The sequence below is a fragment of the Mytilus californianus genome, unplaced genomic scaffold (assembly GCF_021869535.1).
Source record: "Mytilus californianus isolate M0D057914Y unplaced genomic scaffold, xbMytCali1.0.p SCAF_9, whole genome shotgun sequence".
Taxonomy (NCBI): domain Eukaryota; kingdom Metazoa; phylum Mollusca; class Bivalvia; order Mytilida; family Mytilidae; genus Mytilus; species Mytilus californianus.
The window spans coordinates 69,188,118-69,201,688 of NW_026262745.1; the positions used below are offsets into that span (position 1 = coordinate 69,188,118).

At 31.5% G+C, this 13,571-nt stretch overlaps 1 protein-coding gene and 1 pseudogene across 1 annotated transcript; one reads left to right on the forward strand and one right to left on the reverse strand.

The window, feature by feature from the left end:
• The first annotated feature begins 875 nt into the window (after positions 1 to 875).
• Positions 876 to 11,262, forward strand: LOC127715182 (uncharacterized). The gene is made up of 2 exons (XM_052221222.1): positions 876 to 1,085; positions 9,545 to 11,262. Exons 1-2 carry the CDS (start codon positions 959 to 961, stop codon positions 10,183 to 10,185), a joined length of 768 nt encoding a protein of 255 aa, XP_052077182.1. The 5' UTR covers positions 876 to 958; the 3' UTR covers positions 10,186 to 11,262.
• On the reverse strand, positions 11,189 to 13,228 carry LOC127713963 (uncharacterized; annotated as a pseudogene).
• Positions 13,229 to 13,571: the final 343 nt, after the last annotated feature.

Consider the following 13,571-nt stretch of genomic DNA (forward strand, 5'->3'; position numbering starts at 1 on the left):
TCCCGTCCAAAAATAGGGAAAGACTCTGTTCCGTATCTTTAAAGACAATTCACTATGATATTGGTGTGTAGGTAAATGTCAACTACTAAAAGTTTGATCTGAACGGATCTTCATTGATTGCATATTATCTAAACTGTACTGAATTCAACGCAGTGGATGATTTAAAAAAAATGACTGAACGACTGCAATGATTTGACAGTTTATAAATCAGTCTTCAAAGAGCTTTTCTTATCAAAATATCCGATTTCTATTGAACTGAATGGCACTTTAAAGATCGATTCAGAAAGAGAATATTCTGTAACAAAATTGCTCAGGAAACATAATTCAATGGTTATGTTATGTCAATCCATAAATATTAAATCCAAATTTTAACTGTACGTGAAAGTGTTTAAAATAGTGGTGAAATAATTTTATATAGTGTAAAGGTATAGCTTAGAATTCTTAATTCCTGTTTAAGAAAAGTAATATCGCTATTCATTAAAAATCTTATTATTTCTTGGACAATCCTGCAGGTGGAAGTTTTAGAATTTGCAACATACACTATGTTTCGCCACTTTAAACGAACGGTCTATATAAATTGATATTTTTCACATTTTGTACAGACTTGTTTAGCTGTATGTACATTTTTTTCGACATGCACTTGTAGTTCAGTGAGTTCGCAATGAATTTAAATGATCATAACAATCCAAAATACCGGCCAATTATACAGACTTTACTTTAAGATTGTGTTTATTCATTAAAAATAGAACACTTATAGCATATCGTTGCGAGTTTAATTTCAAGGACAATTTTACCAATGTTAAAAGTATTTTCATTCAATAAATGACATTTAAATTGTATTTGACAGATCTAGTTCATTCGAACACAAACGTAAATTAAGATCACTATCTCAAAACTTCTTGACAACGTTTAGGGTTTAAATGATGTTAGTTTGCTTTCTATTTTCACTGCACTGAAGATGAATTTACAATATACTTTCTACATTTTTATAGGATTGATTATCCAATGTGTAAGCAATGAAAGCGGAACAGGATGGCGTACAATTCATTTTAACAGAACATCATATTCTACAAGATCTTTCAAAGGTACGTCCTCAGTTTTTTTTAGTGACTAGATTAAACTGGTTCGATGACTCCTGTCAAAATCTTCTCTTTTTTAAATGAGCAGCAGTTTATCCCAAAGCATGATTCTATAACTAACTTTACATCTGTATCTGATATATAAAGTCTCGTAAAGAAATGGAGGATTTCGAAGTAATGAGATCCCTTAGTAAGTATTCGTGCATGATCTCACAACTATAGTTATTCCCAGATTTTGACAAACATGATTTTAAGGTTGTATATTAGCAATATTTTGAGCGAGTTTGCGAGTTCTAAATCAGGTCGATCGTTAACTCAAGAGAAACACAATGTTTGCCTCCTATAAAATGTACAGTATATGGAAATCGACATTATCAGTGTTCTCGTGCAACCATTCTTATTGGAGACTAATCATTTTGTTATCAAAGGTTTCAAATACGCCTTAATAATATCGCAGATGAGTTCAAAACCCATGAACAATTGATTTTTTTCTGCAACGGGAATTTTTTTCTGCCAAACACTTGTATTGCATTCGACTCAAATCTATGTTGACTGAGATTGCCAGTTTTCATGACAGATATCGGCGGTTATCCGCCGACACTCCGGCACCCCCGAGCAATGGAAAATGAACACAGTGAAAAGTAAATGCCTTCAACTCCAATTCGACCAGTATATTCTTAATGTTTTAAGCAGTTTTATACATGTGTCTTGCATGTTATTATGCACATTTAGATTGTACAGTTAACAAGACCGTATTTACCTTTTACTGTTTTTTGTATAACTGTAAGCTTTCCAATATCTTGGACCAAATCTGATTAAAGTCATACTGAAAAACACTTCATTTGCAATTGAATTGTTGCATACCCTTTTCAGTACTTGTGAAACTAATTGCTAGATTTAACATATAATTTGTGTTAGGTTACATCAGGAACAAGCATGTTTGCTTCAAACTGTTGATTTTGTTAAAGATCACAAAACGATGTTAAGAAATCACTTCTTCCACAAAGTTGTTTTTAAATTGAACTATTAGTCATACTCGGGAGGTTAATAAGACCAAAGAACATAAAAGTTTGAAAAACTACCTGCCAAAACTTAACGTTTTAAATATAAAACGTTTTAAAACAGTTAAACATATTACTGTTTGCTAATTAAATATGGTGAAATGTTTGTGCAACGCTTTGCTAATGATATTGGTTTTTAACTCCGTTCTTGTCAAAGGGTCACAAAGATATGGCATTCCCCGTGATGAATCTTTGCAAACATCTGAATCTGAAAATATTACAGATATGTTTATCTAAGCAAATTACTTTTTTTCCTTACAATTTTGATATTTATTGATCTACAATGTATCTACTTAAATTGTACTTTTTTGAAAAAAGAATAGTTTAAGGCATCGTTTCTTATATTTAGATATGTTGATGCCATTGATACTAGACATTCGGAATATAAAAAAAATTTCGTTCTGTCGTTTACCAAAAATATTGAATTCCTAAGTTATTTAAGTATAAAAATTACACTTTAAAATTTTTTGTTATTTTATTGATTTGTTTCTATAGATATTAATTATGAACCGAAGTTCATTTCAGAAGTAAACAGAAAATATTAAATTTCTAAATCAAGATTGATAACATTTTCTTATAAGTCCTTTCTTACCAAATAGATGTAATATCAATGAAATTTTAATAAATACATTTATAAATCAAACAAAGTAACCGTTGACTCAAAATGATTAATTTAGGTATCAAACGTTCATTTTACTATTTATTATGATACTCAAAAGCATTATATCAGCCTAAAGGTCAATGAAATAACTATTGAAAACATGTATATTTCTTTCTTCTACATTTAAGTACTCATATTTATGAATACTATAAGTTTTGTTTTAATTCTCCTTTCTATCTGTATGTTTTACTGTATTTTTTTACTTATATATAACATGTATAAGGTGCTCTTTTCTTATTATCTAAGTAATAAATGTCCTGAGTTATCTCCCCTTCTATCTTAGTTATCTGCCCTTATGTGGCAAAGTCGAAAAAATTAAATCAAACAGAAAAAAGTATCATAAAATTCTTACACATGAATAACAAACTATTCTCAAAATTTGCACATTCCATTAAAGATTTAGACAATTTATTATCTGTTACTTCAAAATTCAAGATGGAGGAAGACAATCATACCACCTTAAATAAATACCGATCGTGCAAGGGCTGTATAACGAGTGAAGGTTGTTGAAAACCCAAATAAGTAAGCAACTTTAAGTATATTGTTATGTTTCAGCTTTAATGCAGTAATCCTTATACCGTATAGTGGGGTTTTTTTTCGCGGGTGTAAAAGTTCGCGATTCAGGGTTAACAAAGTATACAAAAAATTTTGGCGGTTTTTATTTTGGCGGATTCTATAATCCCAATTAAATATTTTGGCGGATACTGAAATGGTTGTAGTCAAAAAGTTGTAAAAATTGATTAAAAAGGGTCTTTTTTTTATGGTAAAATGATTGATTTACATGCATGATTAACTGTATCAAAATATAATCAATAAGTAAAATTATTGATTATATTTTGATACAGTTAATCAATAGAATACCGTTTTCTTTTTTTTTTCTTTGTACAAACGTCTTGTGAATATTGCGGTTGATAAGTTACGAAATTGACCTGACCTTTGGTGTACTAATTAAATTATAAAATTATCATGAGTGACTAGCAACTCTTATATAATTTGACAATAATTAATAAGGATAAAATACCTGACAAGCGTACTGTACACTCCTATATTATCATTATTTTTTTATTATGTAACCAATAAATTAAACTAATTAACAACTGATAGCCAGTGAACAATGGCCTATGTCATTTATGTTGTTTAAATTAATATTAACCGTTATTGATCCGTCGAACGGGAAAATAGATTGTTTACAAAAAGCTTTAGCTATTAGAAAGTATCGAACGTATGCATAGATTTTCGCGGAATTTATTTTCGCGATTCCCCTTGACCCGCCAAAATAAACGAAAATAAACACCCCGCGAAAATAACCCGCTATACGGTATATAGGTTATTTTAGCTGACTATGCGGTTTAAATGTTATGCATTGTTGAAGGCCATATTTCGGTCATTAGATGTAAATATCTATGTTGTTTAGTTTCTGGTTGAGTTTTCTCATTAGCATTAATACCTGATTGTGTTTATTCTATACCTATAGATTTATTCTATATCTATAGATTATAACGGCTTTGTTTCAGAAGTTAAATCGCTAAAAATAAATATTGTTTTTCTCTAAAATAAGGTGATGCGTTTTTCCAACAAAAATGAATGGCTTTTAAATTGTAATAGTTTAACCATTATCATGATTATGATAAAATCCCAGATTAATTTAAGGCAAATTTGGAATTAAATGCTAGCTTAATCCAGTATTCCAATCTGATATGTTGGCAGAGCATGACATTATTCTTCATTACTAATCACCTTGAGTACTCTATGTTATCCTCAAGTTTTTCTCCGTGTTTGTATATTTAAATTAATTCACATTACGCTGAATATACTAGTGCCATCTATTCTGGTGTCATTTAGTCTAGTTTATGCACCTTGATAACAAATTTAAATACCTTTTTGCAAAATATTGTTTATAAAATTTTCACTTTTTTCGGAAATCAATCGGATAAACATAACGAAATCCTTCAAAAGATCTGTCATATCTATAAAATGCTAAAATGCACATATTTAATGGGCCAAAAATTGTACTGAACAAACAATAACAAGACAATGCGGTTATATAAAATATATATCTAAATAGCGTTTACCATTTGCATGAACCAACTTGTCTTTAAGTTATTGTTTGTTTATATACGGTTACAAGAAACATAACAAGACAGAAATCGGTCATTCCTGCAGGGTCGAATTAATCATATTGCAATTCAAAATTTGAATAATTGGTCTTTTAGGGAAAATTTTATCACGAAATTATGAAAGTTTTGTTCAATATCGTTTTTTCAAACTTATCTTAAGATATTTCAAAATATGTGTCCCACATGGAGCAAACTTTTTTTTTTATGAACACATCCTTATAAATAGCCCTCATATCAAATTTAAAAAAAAAAAGTATAAACTTTCAAAAATTGTACAATATCCCGAAAATTGACGCCTCTCCCTATTCAACATCAACGTTAAGTATAGGGACATGATACATAATTTGAGATTCCGTCATCTATAATTCAAACTTTGTTACAGTTCCAATAACATTTATTGTGTTCATGCTGAATAAAGATTGATGTATAGCCATTCAAAATTTGTCTTCTTTTTTTTTCAACACACCGACACAAATAGTAAGAACTATATTTACTGCAGTCACATCTGATGCTTTAACAGTTTTAATCAATAAAAGTGACTAAAAGACTCGTTAAGCTGTTTCAAGTCAGTGATAAGTTACGAATTGATACATTCTGTGCTTTGATTTTTGCAACATTCATTACGATTTAATATTGACAACAAACCGCCATCATAAATTTATAACAAAATAAAAAAAAAAAACATGATAAAGGCAACAGTAGTATACCGCTGTTCAATTGTCATCAATCGATTAAGCGAAAACAAATTTATGTCACAAACTAAAACCAAGAGAAACACATCAACTATAGGAGGAAAACAACGGAAAAACAAAAACACTGAACTGCTACAAAAAAAAAACGTCGACATACGTAGAAACGGACTCTTTGATAACAACTGCCATATTCCTGACTCGATACATGACGTTTCAAGAAAAAATGGTGGATTAAACATGGTTTAATGGAAATGTTGAAAATACCGCTTAAATGACACATTAAATGACTGGAAAACAGTACAAATAAACGCCAGAACACTTAACATGTTTAAGACAGAGCACTACATAAATAAATGATATATGACAGTATATTACAACTCGTCAACCATAGAATAACAACCGACAAACTTCCATTTATATACAAGTACAACAATATACCACACTAGAACTGACTGAGAGAACCATGTAAAGGAGCTTTTGCTGCTTACCGTTGTTTTTTTTTTTTTTTTTTGTGGAGGTCATCTCTATACCAATTATTTGACTTCTGCTTAAATCCATCAAATGGACAATAAGCTACCATACAAATATTGAAATTTCGTCAAAACTATAAAAAGACAACTACTGCCCTTCCTACAGATTAAGTTAAGAAAGGATATTGTTTTTTTTTCTTTTTTTTCTCGTAAACATTTTTTTGACAATTGACACATTTTGTGCCTTTTATTTTTTTGTAACATTTTTTACGATTTAATTTTGACAATAAATCGTAATCATATATTTAGCAAAAAATAGAATATTGACAGATTAAACATGTTATCTCATAAGCCATTAAATAATTTATGATTACTTTCAAAAATAGAATTATGCTTTTTAGAAATGGGCTGACATCTTTTATTACTCACCTTTTTTGAAACAGCACTTATAATGACCTCATATTAAATTTACAAATGTTTGACTGATCTAGCAAATGGATTTCATATTTTTTTCACTTTTTTAAGTACAGATCACCACAGTTTGATAACCATTGTCACAATGTTAAAACCAGTTTGATTCAAACTGCCATTTTTTTTAAGTCTACGTATTCAATTCATTGATCGATTAATTGAGTGTTTGTGTTTAACCACACTTTCAGCACTATCGGAAGCCGTTTTCAAATCATATTTTATAAACAAAAAAAAAACGTTTTCTTCATTGACAGTCATTTTATCAACTCACTTCTGCTACATTAATTACTTTAATAAAAGGCGGGACATTTTGTTGTTATGATGCACGCTTCATATGTTTAATGCATACAATCTTTCGTTAATCTAGCTTAAATTTTTCAATATTTGATCACATTAGAGGTTGGAGTTCTGTAAATATTGACAATGCAATTTCCCATAGGAACTCCTTTTACGGCTAAAGCTGTACCACTTGTTTTTTAAAAAAAAATTATATCCTAGAATGGAAAGTTCATATGCACTTCTATTTTTTCATTGGTCAAAATATAGGGCTGTGTGGCATATTGTCATCATTTATATGCGCTGAACTTCTAAGAGTTTAAACCTTCACTAAAATCCTGTACTACTCCTACCTTGACTATAGGTTTCCCACAAATTTCAATTCGACTGATATGAATATGTATATTTACTGGTAACAGTCCCAAGTTATGTCTCTACGAATTGAAGCATAGATATCCTATCTAAGAACCAGTACGTAAACAAACTTAATTATCTATGAATATCACATATCTCCCCAAAAGAAGCGTGGTTTGAGAAAAGCCGTATTTACAAAGTGCAACCTAGAGAAATACATTGAAACTGCAACTTGGAAATTTTAGGAAACGCTAGTTTCAATACCAGAATATATGCCAAACGAGACGATTTTGATTTTGAGATTATCAATTTCCCCCACCTTAGAAGCAGTATAATCCAACTTCACCTGCATATGGGATATACATTTCCCAACTCATTCAGTATTCAAGAGCTTACAGCTGCTACTCAGACCTTGCAAAACATCACCAATGATGAGAAGAAAGTTGATGAAGCAGGGGTATGTCGAAAAACGTCTCGTCCTTTTTCTTAAAAAAGATCATTGCTTAATTGTGCTATGATATTTATGAATTCTTGATTTTTTTTTTTTGCTTCAATGTGATCTGTCTATATATCTTTTTGTTTTTCTCTGTTGACATATTTGTTTGCTTTTATAGGGATTAAGATTATAAAACAATGTTTACTGCTGTACCCCTATTTTTGACATTTTTACCTCTAACGTCTGTTTGTTTTGTTTACACATCGTTGTAAATATAATGGACTTTTATGCGACTGTTATACAAGTGAAAGGTTTAGCTAGCTATAAAACCAGGTTTAATCTACCATTTCTAAATAAGAAAATGCCTGTACCAAGGCATGAATATGACATTTGTTATTCATTCGTTTGGTGTGTTTGAGTTTTTAATTTGCCATTTAATCATTGACTTTCCGTTTTGAATTTTCCGCGGAGTTCGGTATTTTTTTTTTTTATTTTTTTTTATCGATGTTTAAATCCAATGAATTCATTAACATTATATAAATAAAGACACAAATCAGGAAATAAACTTTAAGAAGAGCGGGATCTGGTTTATCAACATAGAAAGCTTTTCATCGTGTTCATGCATCAAAATCAAAGTGAATCCACACTCAGTCAACATGTCATGTCATTATCGCAAATGGCACACGATCAGAGCAAATCCTAAATTCCGTGTAGTGTGGACATGAACGACGGTGTGAAGCAGACTCTATGTTAATAAATGGGAAGTTTAAAATTCAAAAGTCGAAATCATCTCGTGTGTCATATACACTAGGTTGAAATTATCCGTGGTAAAATCGAGGGAAAATTACGATAGGACATCACCAACTTATCTGAAAGTATGATCAGGTGAGTAGAAAACGTCACAAAAAAACTTGTAAATTACATCCTCCTAATCGTGAATTTTCTATTCATCATATTAATATGTAGCAACATTCTATAACCGCCTGCATATGCATGTAACTAATAAAACACACTTTGATCTGAAACGGTTAATTAATCAAAACAGCTTTAAAAAATTAATCAACAACTGAATGATTTATTGTTCAGACTTTGAAGATGATGTTTCCTTTTGCTAGCATTGCTTGCTTTGGTAGAAGGTTGATGTTTATAAGAAAGTTATTGAACGAAGAAGGCAAAGTTGTAAATATGAAGTCATCTTTTCAAGATTTTACGGACCCAATCACGAGTTGTTTGACAGTTATGGAACATGTCTTTCACAGATGACCACTGGTATATGTTCCAACTGTAAGAGAAACAATGTCATCCTCTTTATTATCGATTGTGAAATCACGGAATGAAACAGGATTTGTAATAACATGAGCTGTATTAAGAGTGACACATGTGAAGCTGGAGCTACTGATTCTTCCAGAGCATCTGAGTTTACTACCAGTTTTTGATATGGATCGAGCTGTTTAGTATCTAGTTTTCGAAATAATGTTTTGTTGACTTGCTCATCTTTCCGATGCCTTCGTTAATTGCTATAGCGGTTTTTTTTCTGTGACTTACGAGTTTCAAATGTCGCCTTTGTATCTTTCGCCTCTTTTTTAAAAGCTTGTCCTTTGATATTGGTGATAAGATATCTCAGTGACAATTATATCCCATGTCCTGATTAGTATTTTTATGTTTTTCCTCCACGAATGCTTTACGTAAAGACACATTATTTTGAGATATAGTTCATTTCGCGTTGTTGTTCCTACTGCTGTGACAAGTTCAGAAGGAGCATGAAATCTCGAATGCCAATAAGGGTCGTAAACTAATAGTGATATCATGTACATTTTTTCTCTTTATGCAATTTCAATTCGATATGCATAATCATTTATCGTGCTTCAAGGGATGTGAATTGATTGATCAAAGTATAATGTACTGATATATTCATCTATCCTTTCAGAAATAGTAAATATTCGAAAGATTCGCAGAGCTGGTGATCAACCATCAGAAGGAAACTGTCAAGTGTTCAAGTGGGGTGGAAGTTCTGGTGTTCACTGGTATGGTTGTTGTAACAATTGTGCAAATGATGATCCCAATTATCATCCCTATTGTGATGGTGAAACTTACCAAACTGGTTCTGGCACAAGCTACTGTGATACGTGTGGAAAAGATCGAGGGATAGGTGAGGCTGGTAAATATCAAAATGAATTTCAATGCGGCGGTTGTAGTGGTCAAGATACAAAACGAACGTTTTGTAGTAGTGGATTAAGAAGTGTTTACAAGATTCCTGGTCTATGTTGGAAGCATATCCAGTGTTTTAAATATCATTGTCAGAGGTCATACAGAAGAAAAAAACGGGGCACCAGAAATGTACCTGAAACCTGCTTCAATCTACAATGTGAAGATGGCGAAACCATTGGAAACTGTCCTGTTGATTGCTGTTACAAGACCAATCCAACTATTTGTACATGGGAAGATGACAAGTGTATAGACGAATGCTGTGGTGAACCATCCTGCTGTTTGCCTTCCACTGGAAACATGTTGCAACTAGATTTCTATTACGGCATCATACTAGTTCTGATTATTATCCTTGTACAGTAATTGTAGTTGAATATTCTTTCTCTTTTTTTTTTCTTTGTGTTAATGTGAATGCATTATTATAAGTAGGATACTAGTTTTCGTTTATTTCGTGAGGTTCCTTCATTTAGAAAGACTCGAACCAGGTTGTAATTACTGTTTATATGTATTGCAGGTGGCACATATTTCCTGTTGTACTTAATCCCTTTTTTTACATTTATCTTTCTTTTGATGTATTATTGTATAATCAATTGATAATTAAAGATTATTTATACATCAATGAAAATTGAATACAGAAAACTAGTAGAACACGAAAAGAACAGACGTTCCACAATGTTTGAAATGGCATTTTTTAAGTGTTAATAGGTTCAAGAGAGATCTTAAAGAACTATATCAAAGAGTTAAATTCATATACATATATTCACTAAAATGAAACAAAGACGACGACTGACGATCTGTAGACTTCGAACATGAAATTTAACATTTCTTGCGTAAACACATTCTTTCAAAATTTAAATCCTCTTTTTCTTAAAAATTAAGGGACAGAAAACAAATGAGCAAAGAAAACAACTCAATGCAAATCAGGTTATAAAGGCTTTTGATTATGATCACATATAAGTCATAGAAGACACAAAAGCAGTACATAGACTTCATATTGATATATAAGTATTAATTATAATTGCATCTTGTGTACTCTATATATATTTCATGACTATAAAAATGTCTCAACGCGTTATTATTGCTAAATGACTAAAAATTGTTTAACATGTTTAAGGAATTGAAATTCTATCAGCTGAAGAAAATGTCTACCGTACAAAAAAACCAAATGATATATTGATGTGTATTTCTTATGTAAATGCAAACATTTTTAGACTAAGCAATATATTTGATTAAAACGGTGACTCCCTCCCCCGTTATGAACCACATACACAGACAGCGAATAGTCCCTGCAGCAGACACTTCGTTCCCTTTGTTAAGTTAACACTTTAGAGGGTCGACAGTTATCAAAAACACATTTGTCATACATTCATATCATTGACAATCTCCGCAACGCACCAGAATTAGTCAATGGATCTGAATTCAATCTGATATATTTTATAAACGCCTACCTCGCTGATCTTTTGTCGTCCATCAATTGAAAAATGATACCTAGGATCTCGTATGAACTTGCGGTATGGTAAGGAACTGCAATGAAATAATCGTATTCGATGGTCATTTGTAAATCTCGGAGAGATTTCTGGCAAAGTTTGGTATTAAGTAGCTGATAATAACACAGAAAACGAAGGAAATGGATATATACTACAGTTGGGAAAAGGTATCTTTCTGTTCCATTCTGCAACTCATTAGGTATTATCATAATGTTATTCGAAAAATTAATGCATTTAACCAGCATAAATTTACATAGCTGCAAGATTGTCATGTTCCTAAATAAATTCAGATTTAAAAGTTCATAATGGAAAGGCGACCAATTCATACCAATGAAAATCTTTTCATGTGAACATTTACATAAAGAATATCGAAGGATGTACATAGCTTTATTGTACTGTTTCGTCGTATAGAAAAACGAGGCTAACATCAACCATCCAGATACTGCATCGTATTGTGTATTAAGTAACAAAGTACTTAAATAACACCTGTTCTTTTTATAGGTAGATTTATTATCAGATATATTCTCAAATGCTTGTGAATGCATATTTCTGCAATAAAACTGTGACATATGGTACGAATAGATATATTTTAATTTTGAACTCTGTACCTGCAATACCCTGTGTATTCCTTTAGCCAATGTTGATTGATAAAACGACGGTAAACTGTCTGTTATCATCATATATGTAATTAAGAATTGTTTTATACTTTCGACACGTAAATTCCATGGTTCTTTGTTAATGTCAAATGAGAACATGGACAACGAATACAGATTTGGAATTTTATCTGAAAATGTGAGACATTGCCAGCCATAACTTTTCAGTTCATACAGCTTACTTAAGAGTTTTTTCTGTGCGAGTCCTTTGATTTTACTTTTGAATAGATTATTCTCAGGAATGAAGTAATGGGGACAAACCGAGTATTCAACATAGTATATAAGTCTCGTTAAGCATTTGATAAAATTAGATATCAAGTTTTCTGGTTTCCATATTGCTTGTGTTAATTCTTCGGAAATCCAAAACATATTTGTTTTCATAGAATATGAACAAAGCAAATCTTTACATTCTAAATCACTCTCTATTACGTCTTTTAGAAGAATTTTCATAAGAACATAACATTGCAGTTGTGTATGGGTAAACGTATAGATAAGAATTTTTTCAGAAACGGAAAATGATATTCGCCATTCTAAATCTTCATTGCTAGATCCTCTGACACCTACTGGTACCAAAAGAACACCATGTTTTACGATAGCCTGTCTCACATCGTATGCTGGCCATAAGGTTTTTGATCGTCTTATCCATTGTTTTGCTTGTGATACCCATGTTTTACTACGTAAACAGAAACAATAGTCAAAAAATCCATCTTTGTCCGTGACACACGGTCCATGAACAAACGAAAACCTTTGATTTGCACCGATTGGTTTTAATTTCGTGTTTTTCAAATAATGATCGCCTCTTAACTCTCCAATGTTGCTATAACGATTAGCATGCACCATACGTAGCCTTGTATAACCTGGCTGTGTATCTTCCGTTTCCATGATATAGTATGTTATGTTAGGATTAAAGTGAACGTTGATGACTTCACAGACCTCAATAGATTTGATTACTGACATTATGTCGAAATCACTTTCCGGCGTCACAAGTCCCTCTCCATGACTGCCACTGGTGATTATTGCGCTATTCTTGTCGCTTGATAAATCGTCTCTCACGGCAGTTATTAATCTTATAGTCTTCACATGCTCATCTGTGCCTATGATAAACTGACACAGATACCGATACAGAGCTGTTGATGCATTCTGTGTTTCTAATTCTGTGAAGAAATCATACATACTACGACTTATTGAGATGCAGATTACTATAAGGGTAGTACGGTTGGTATATTAAAAAGAAAAACGTGTATATTGCAAAAGTGGAGTGCGATTAAGTGGGAACTTAAACATAGTGTTCAAGTAAAGTTAAGAAAAAAAGCTAGTATATGATTATTAGAATTGCAATTATATATTAGCTTACTATGCGGTATGGGCTTGCATTGATGAAGGCCGTACGGTGACCTATAGTTGTTAAGTTCTATGTCATTTTGTCTATTGTTGAGAGTTGTCTCATTTGCAATCATACCATATCGTTTTTTAATAACATTCAAAAATAAGATGAAGACATTTGAGTTTTTCATTAATTCATAGATGGCTGCTTTTTGATTAGTGCCCATTTATTTCGAACATTCCAAATGGATACTGTATTACAGTTTTTAAAGACTCACCAAAGGAG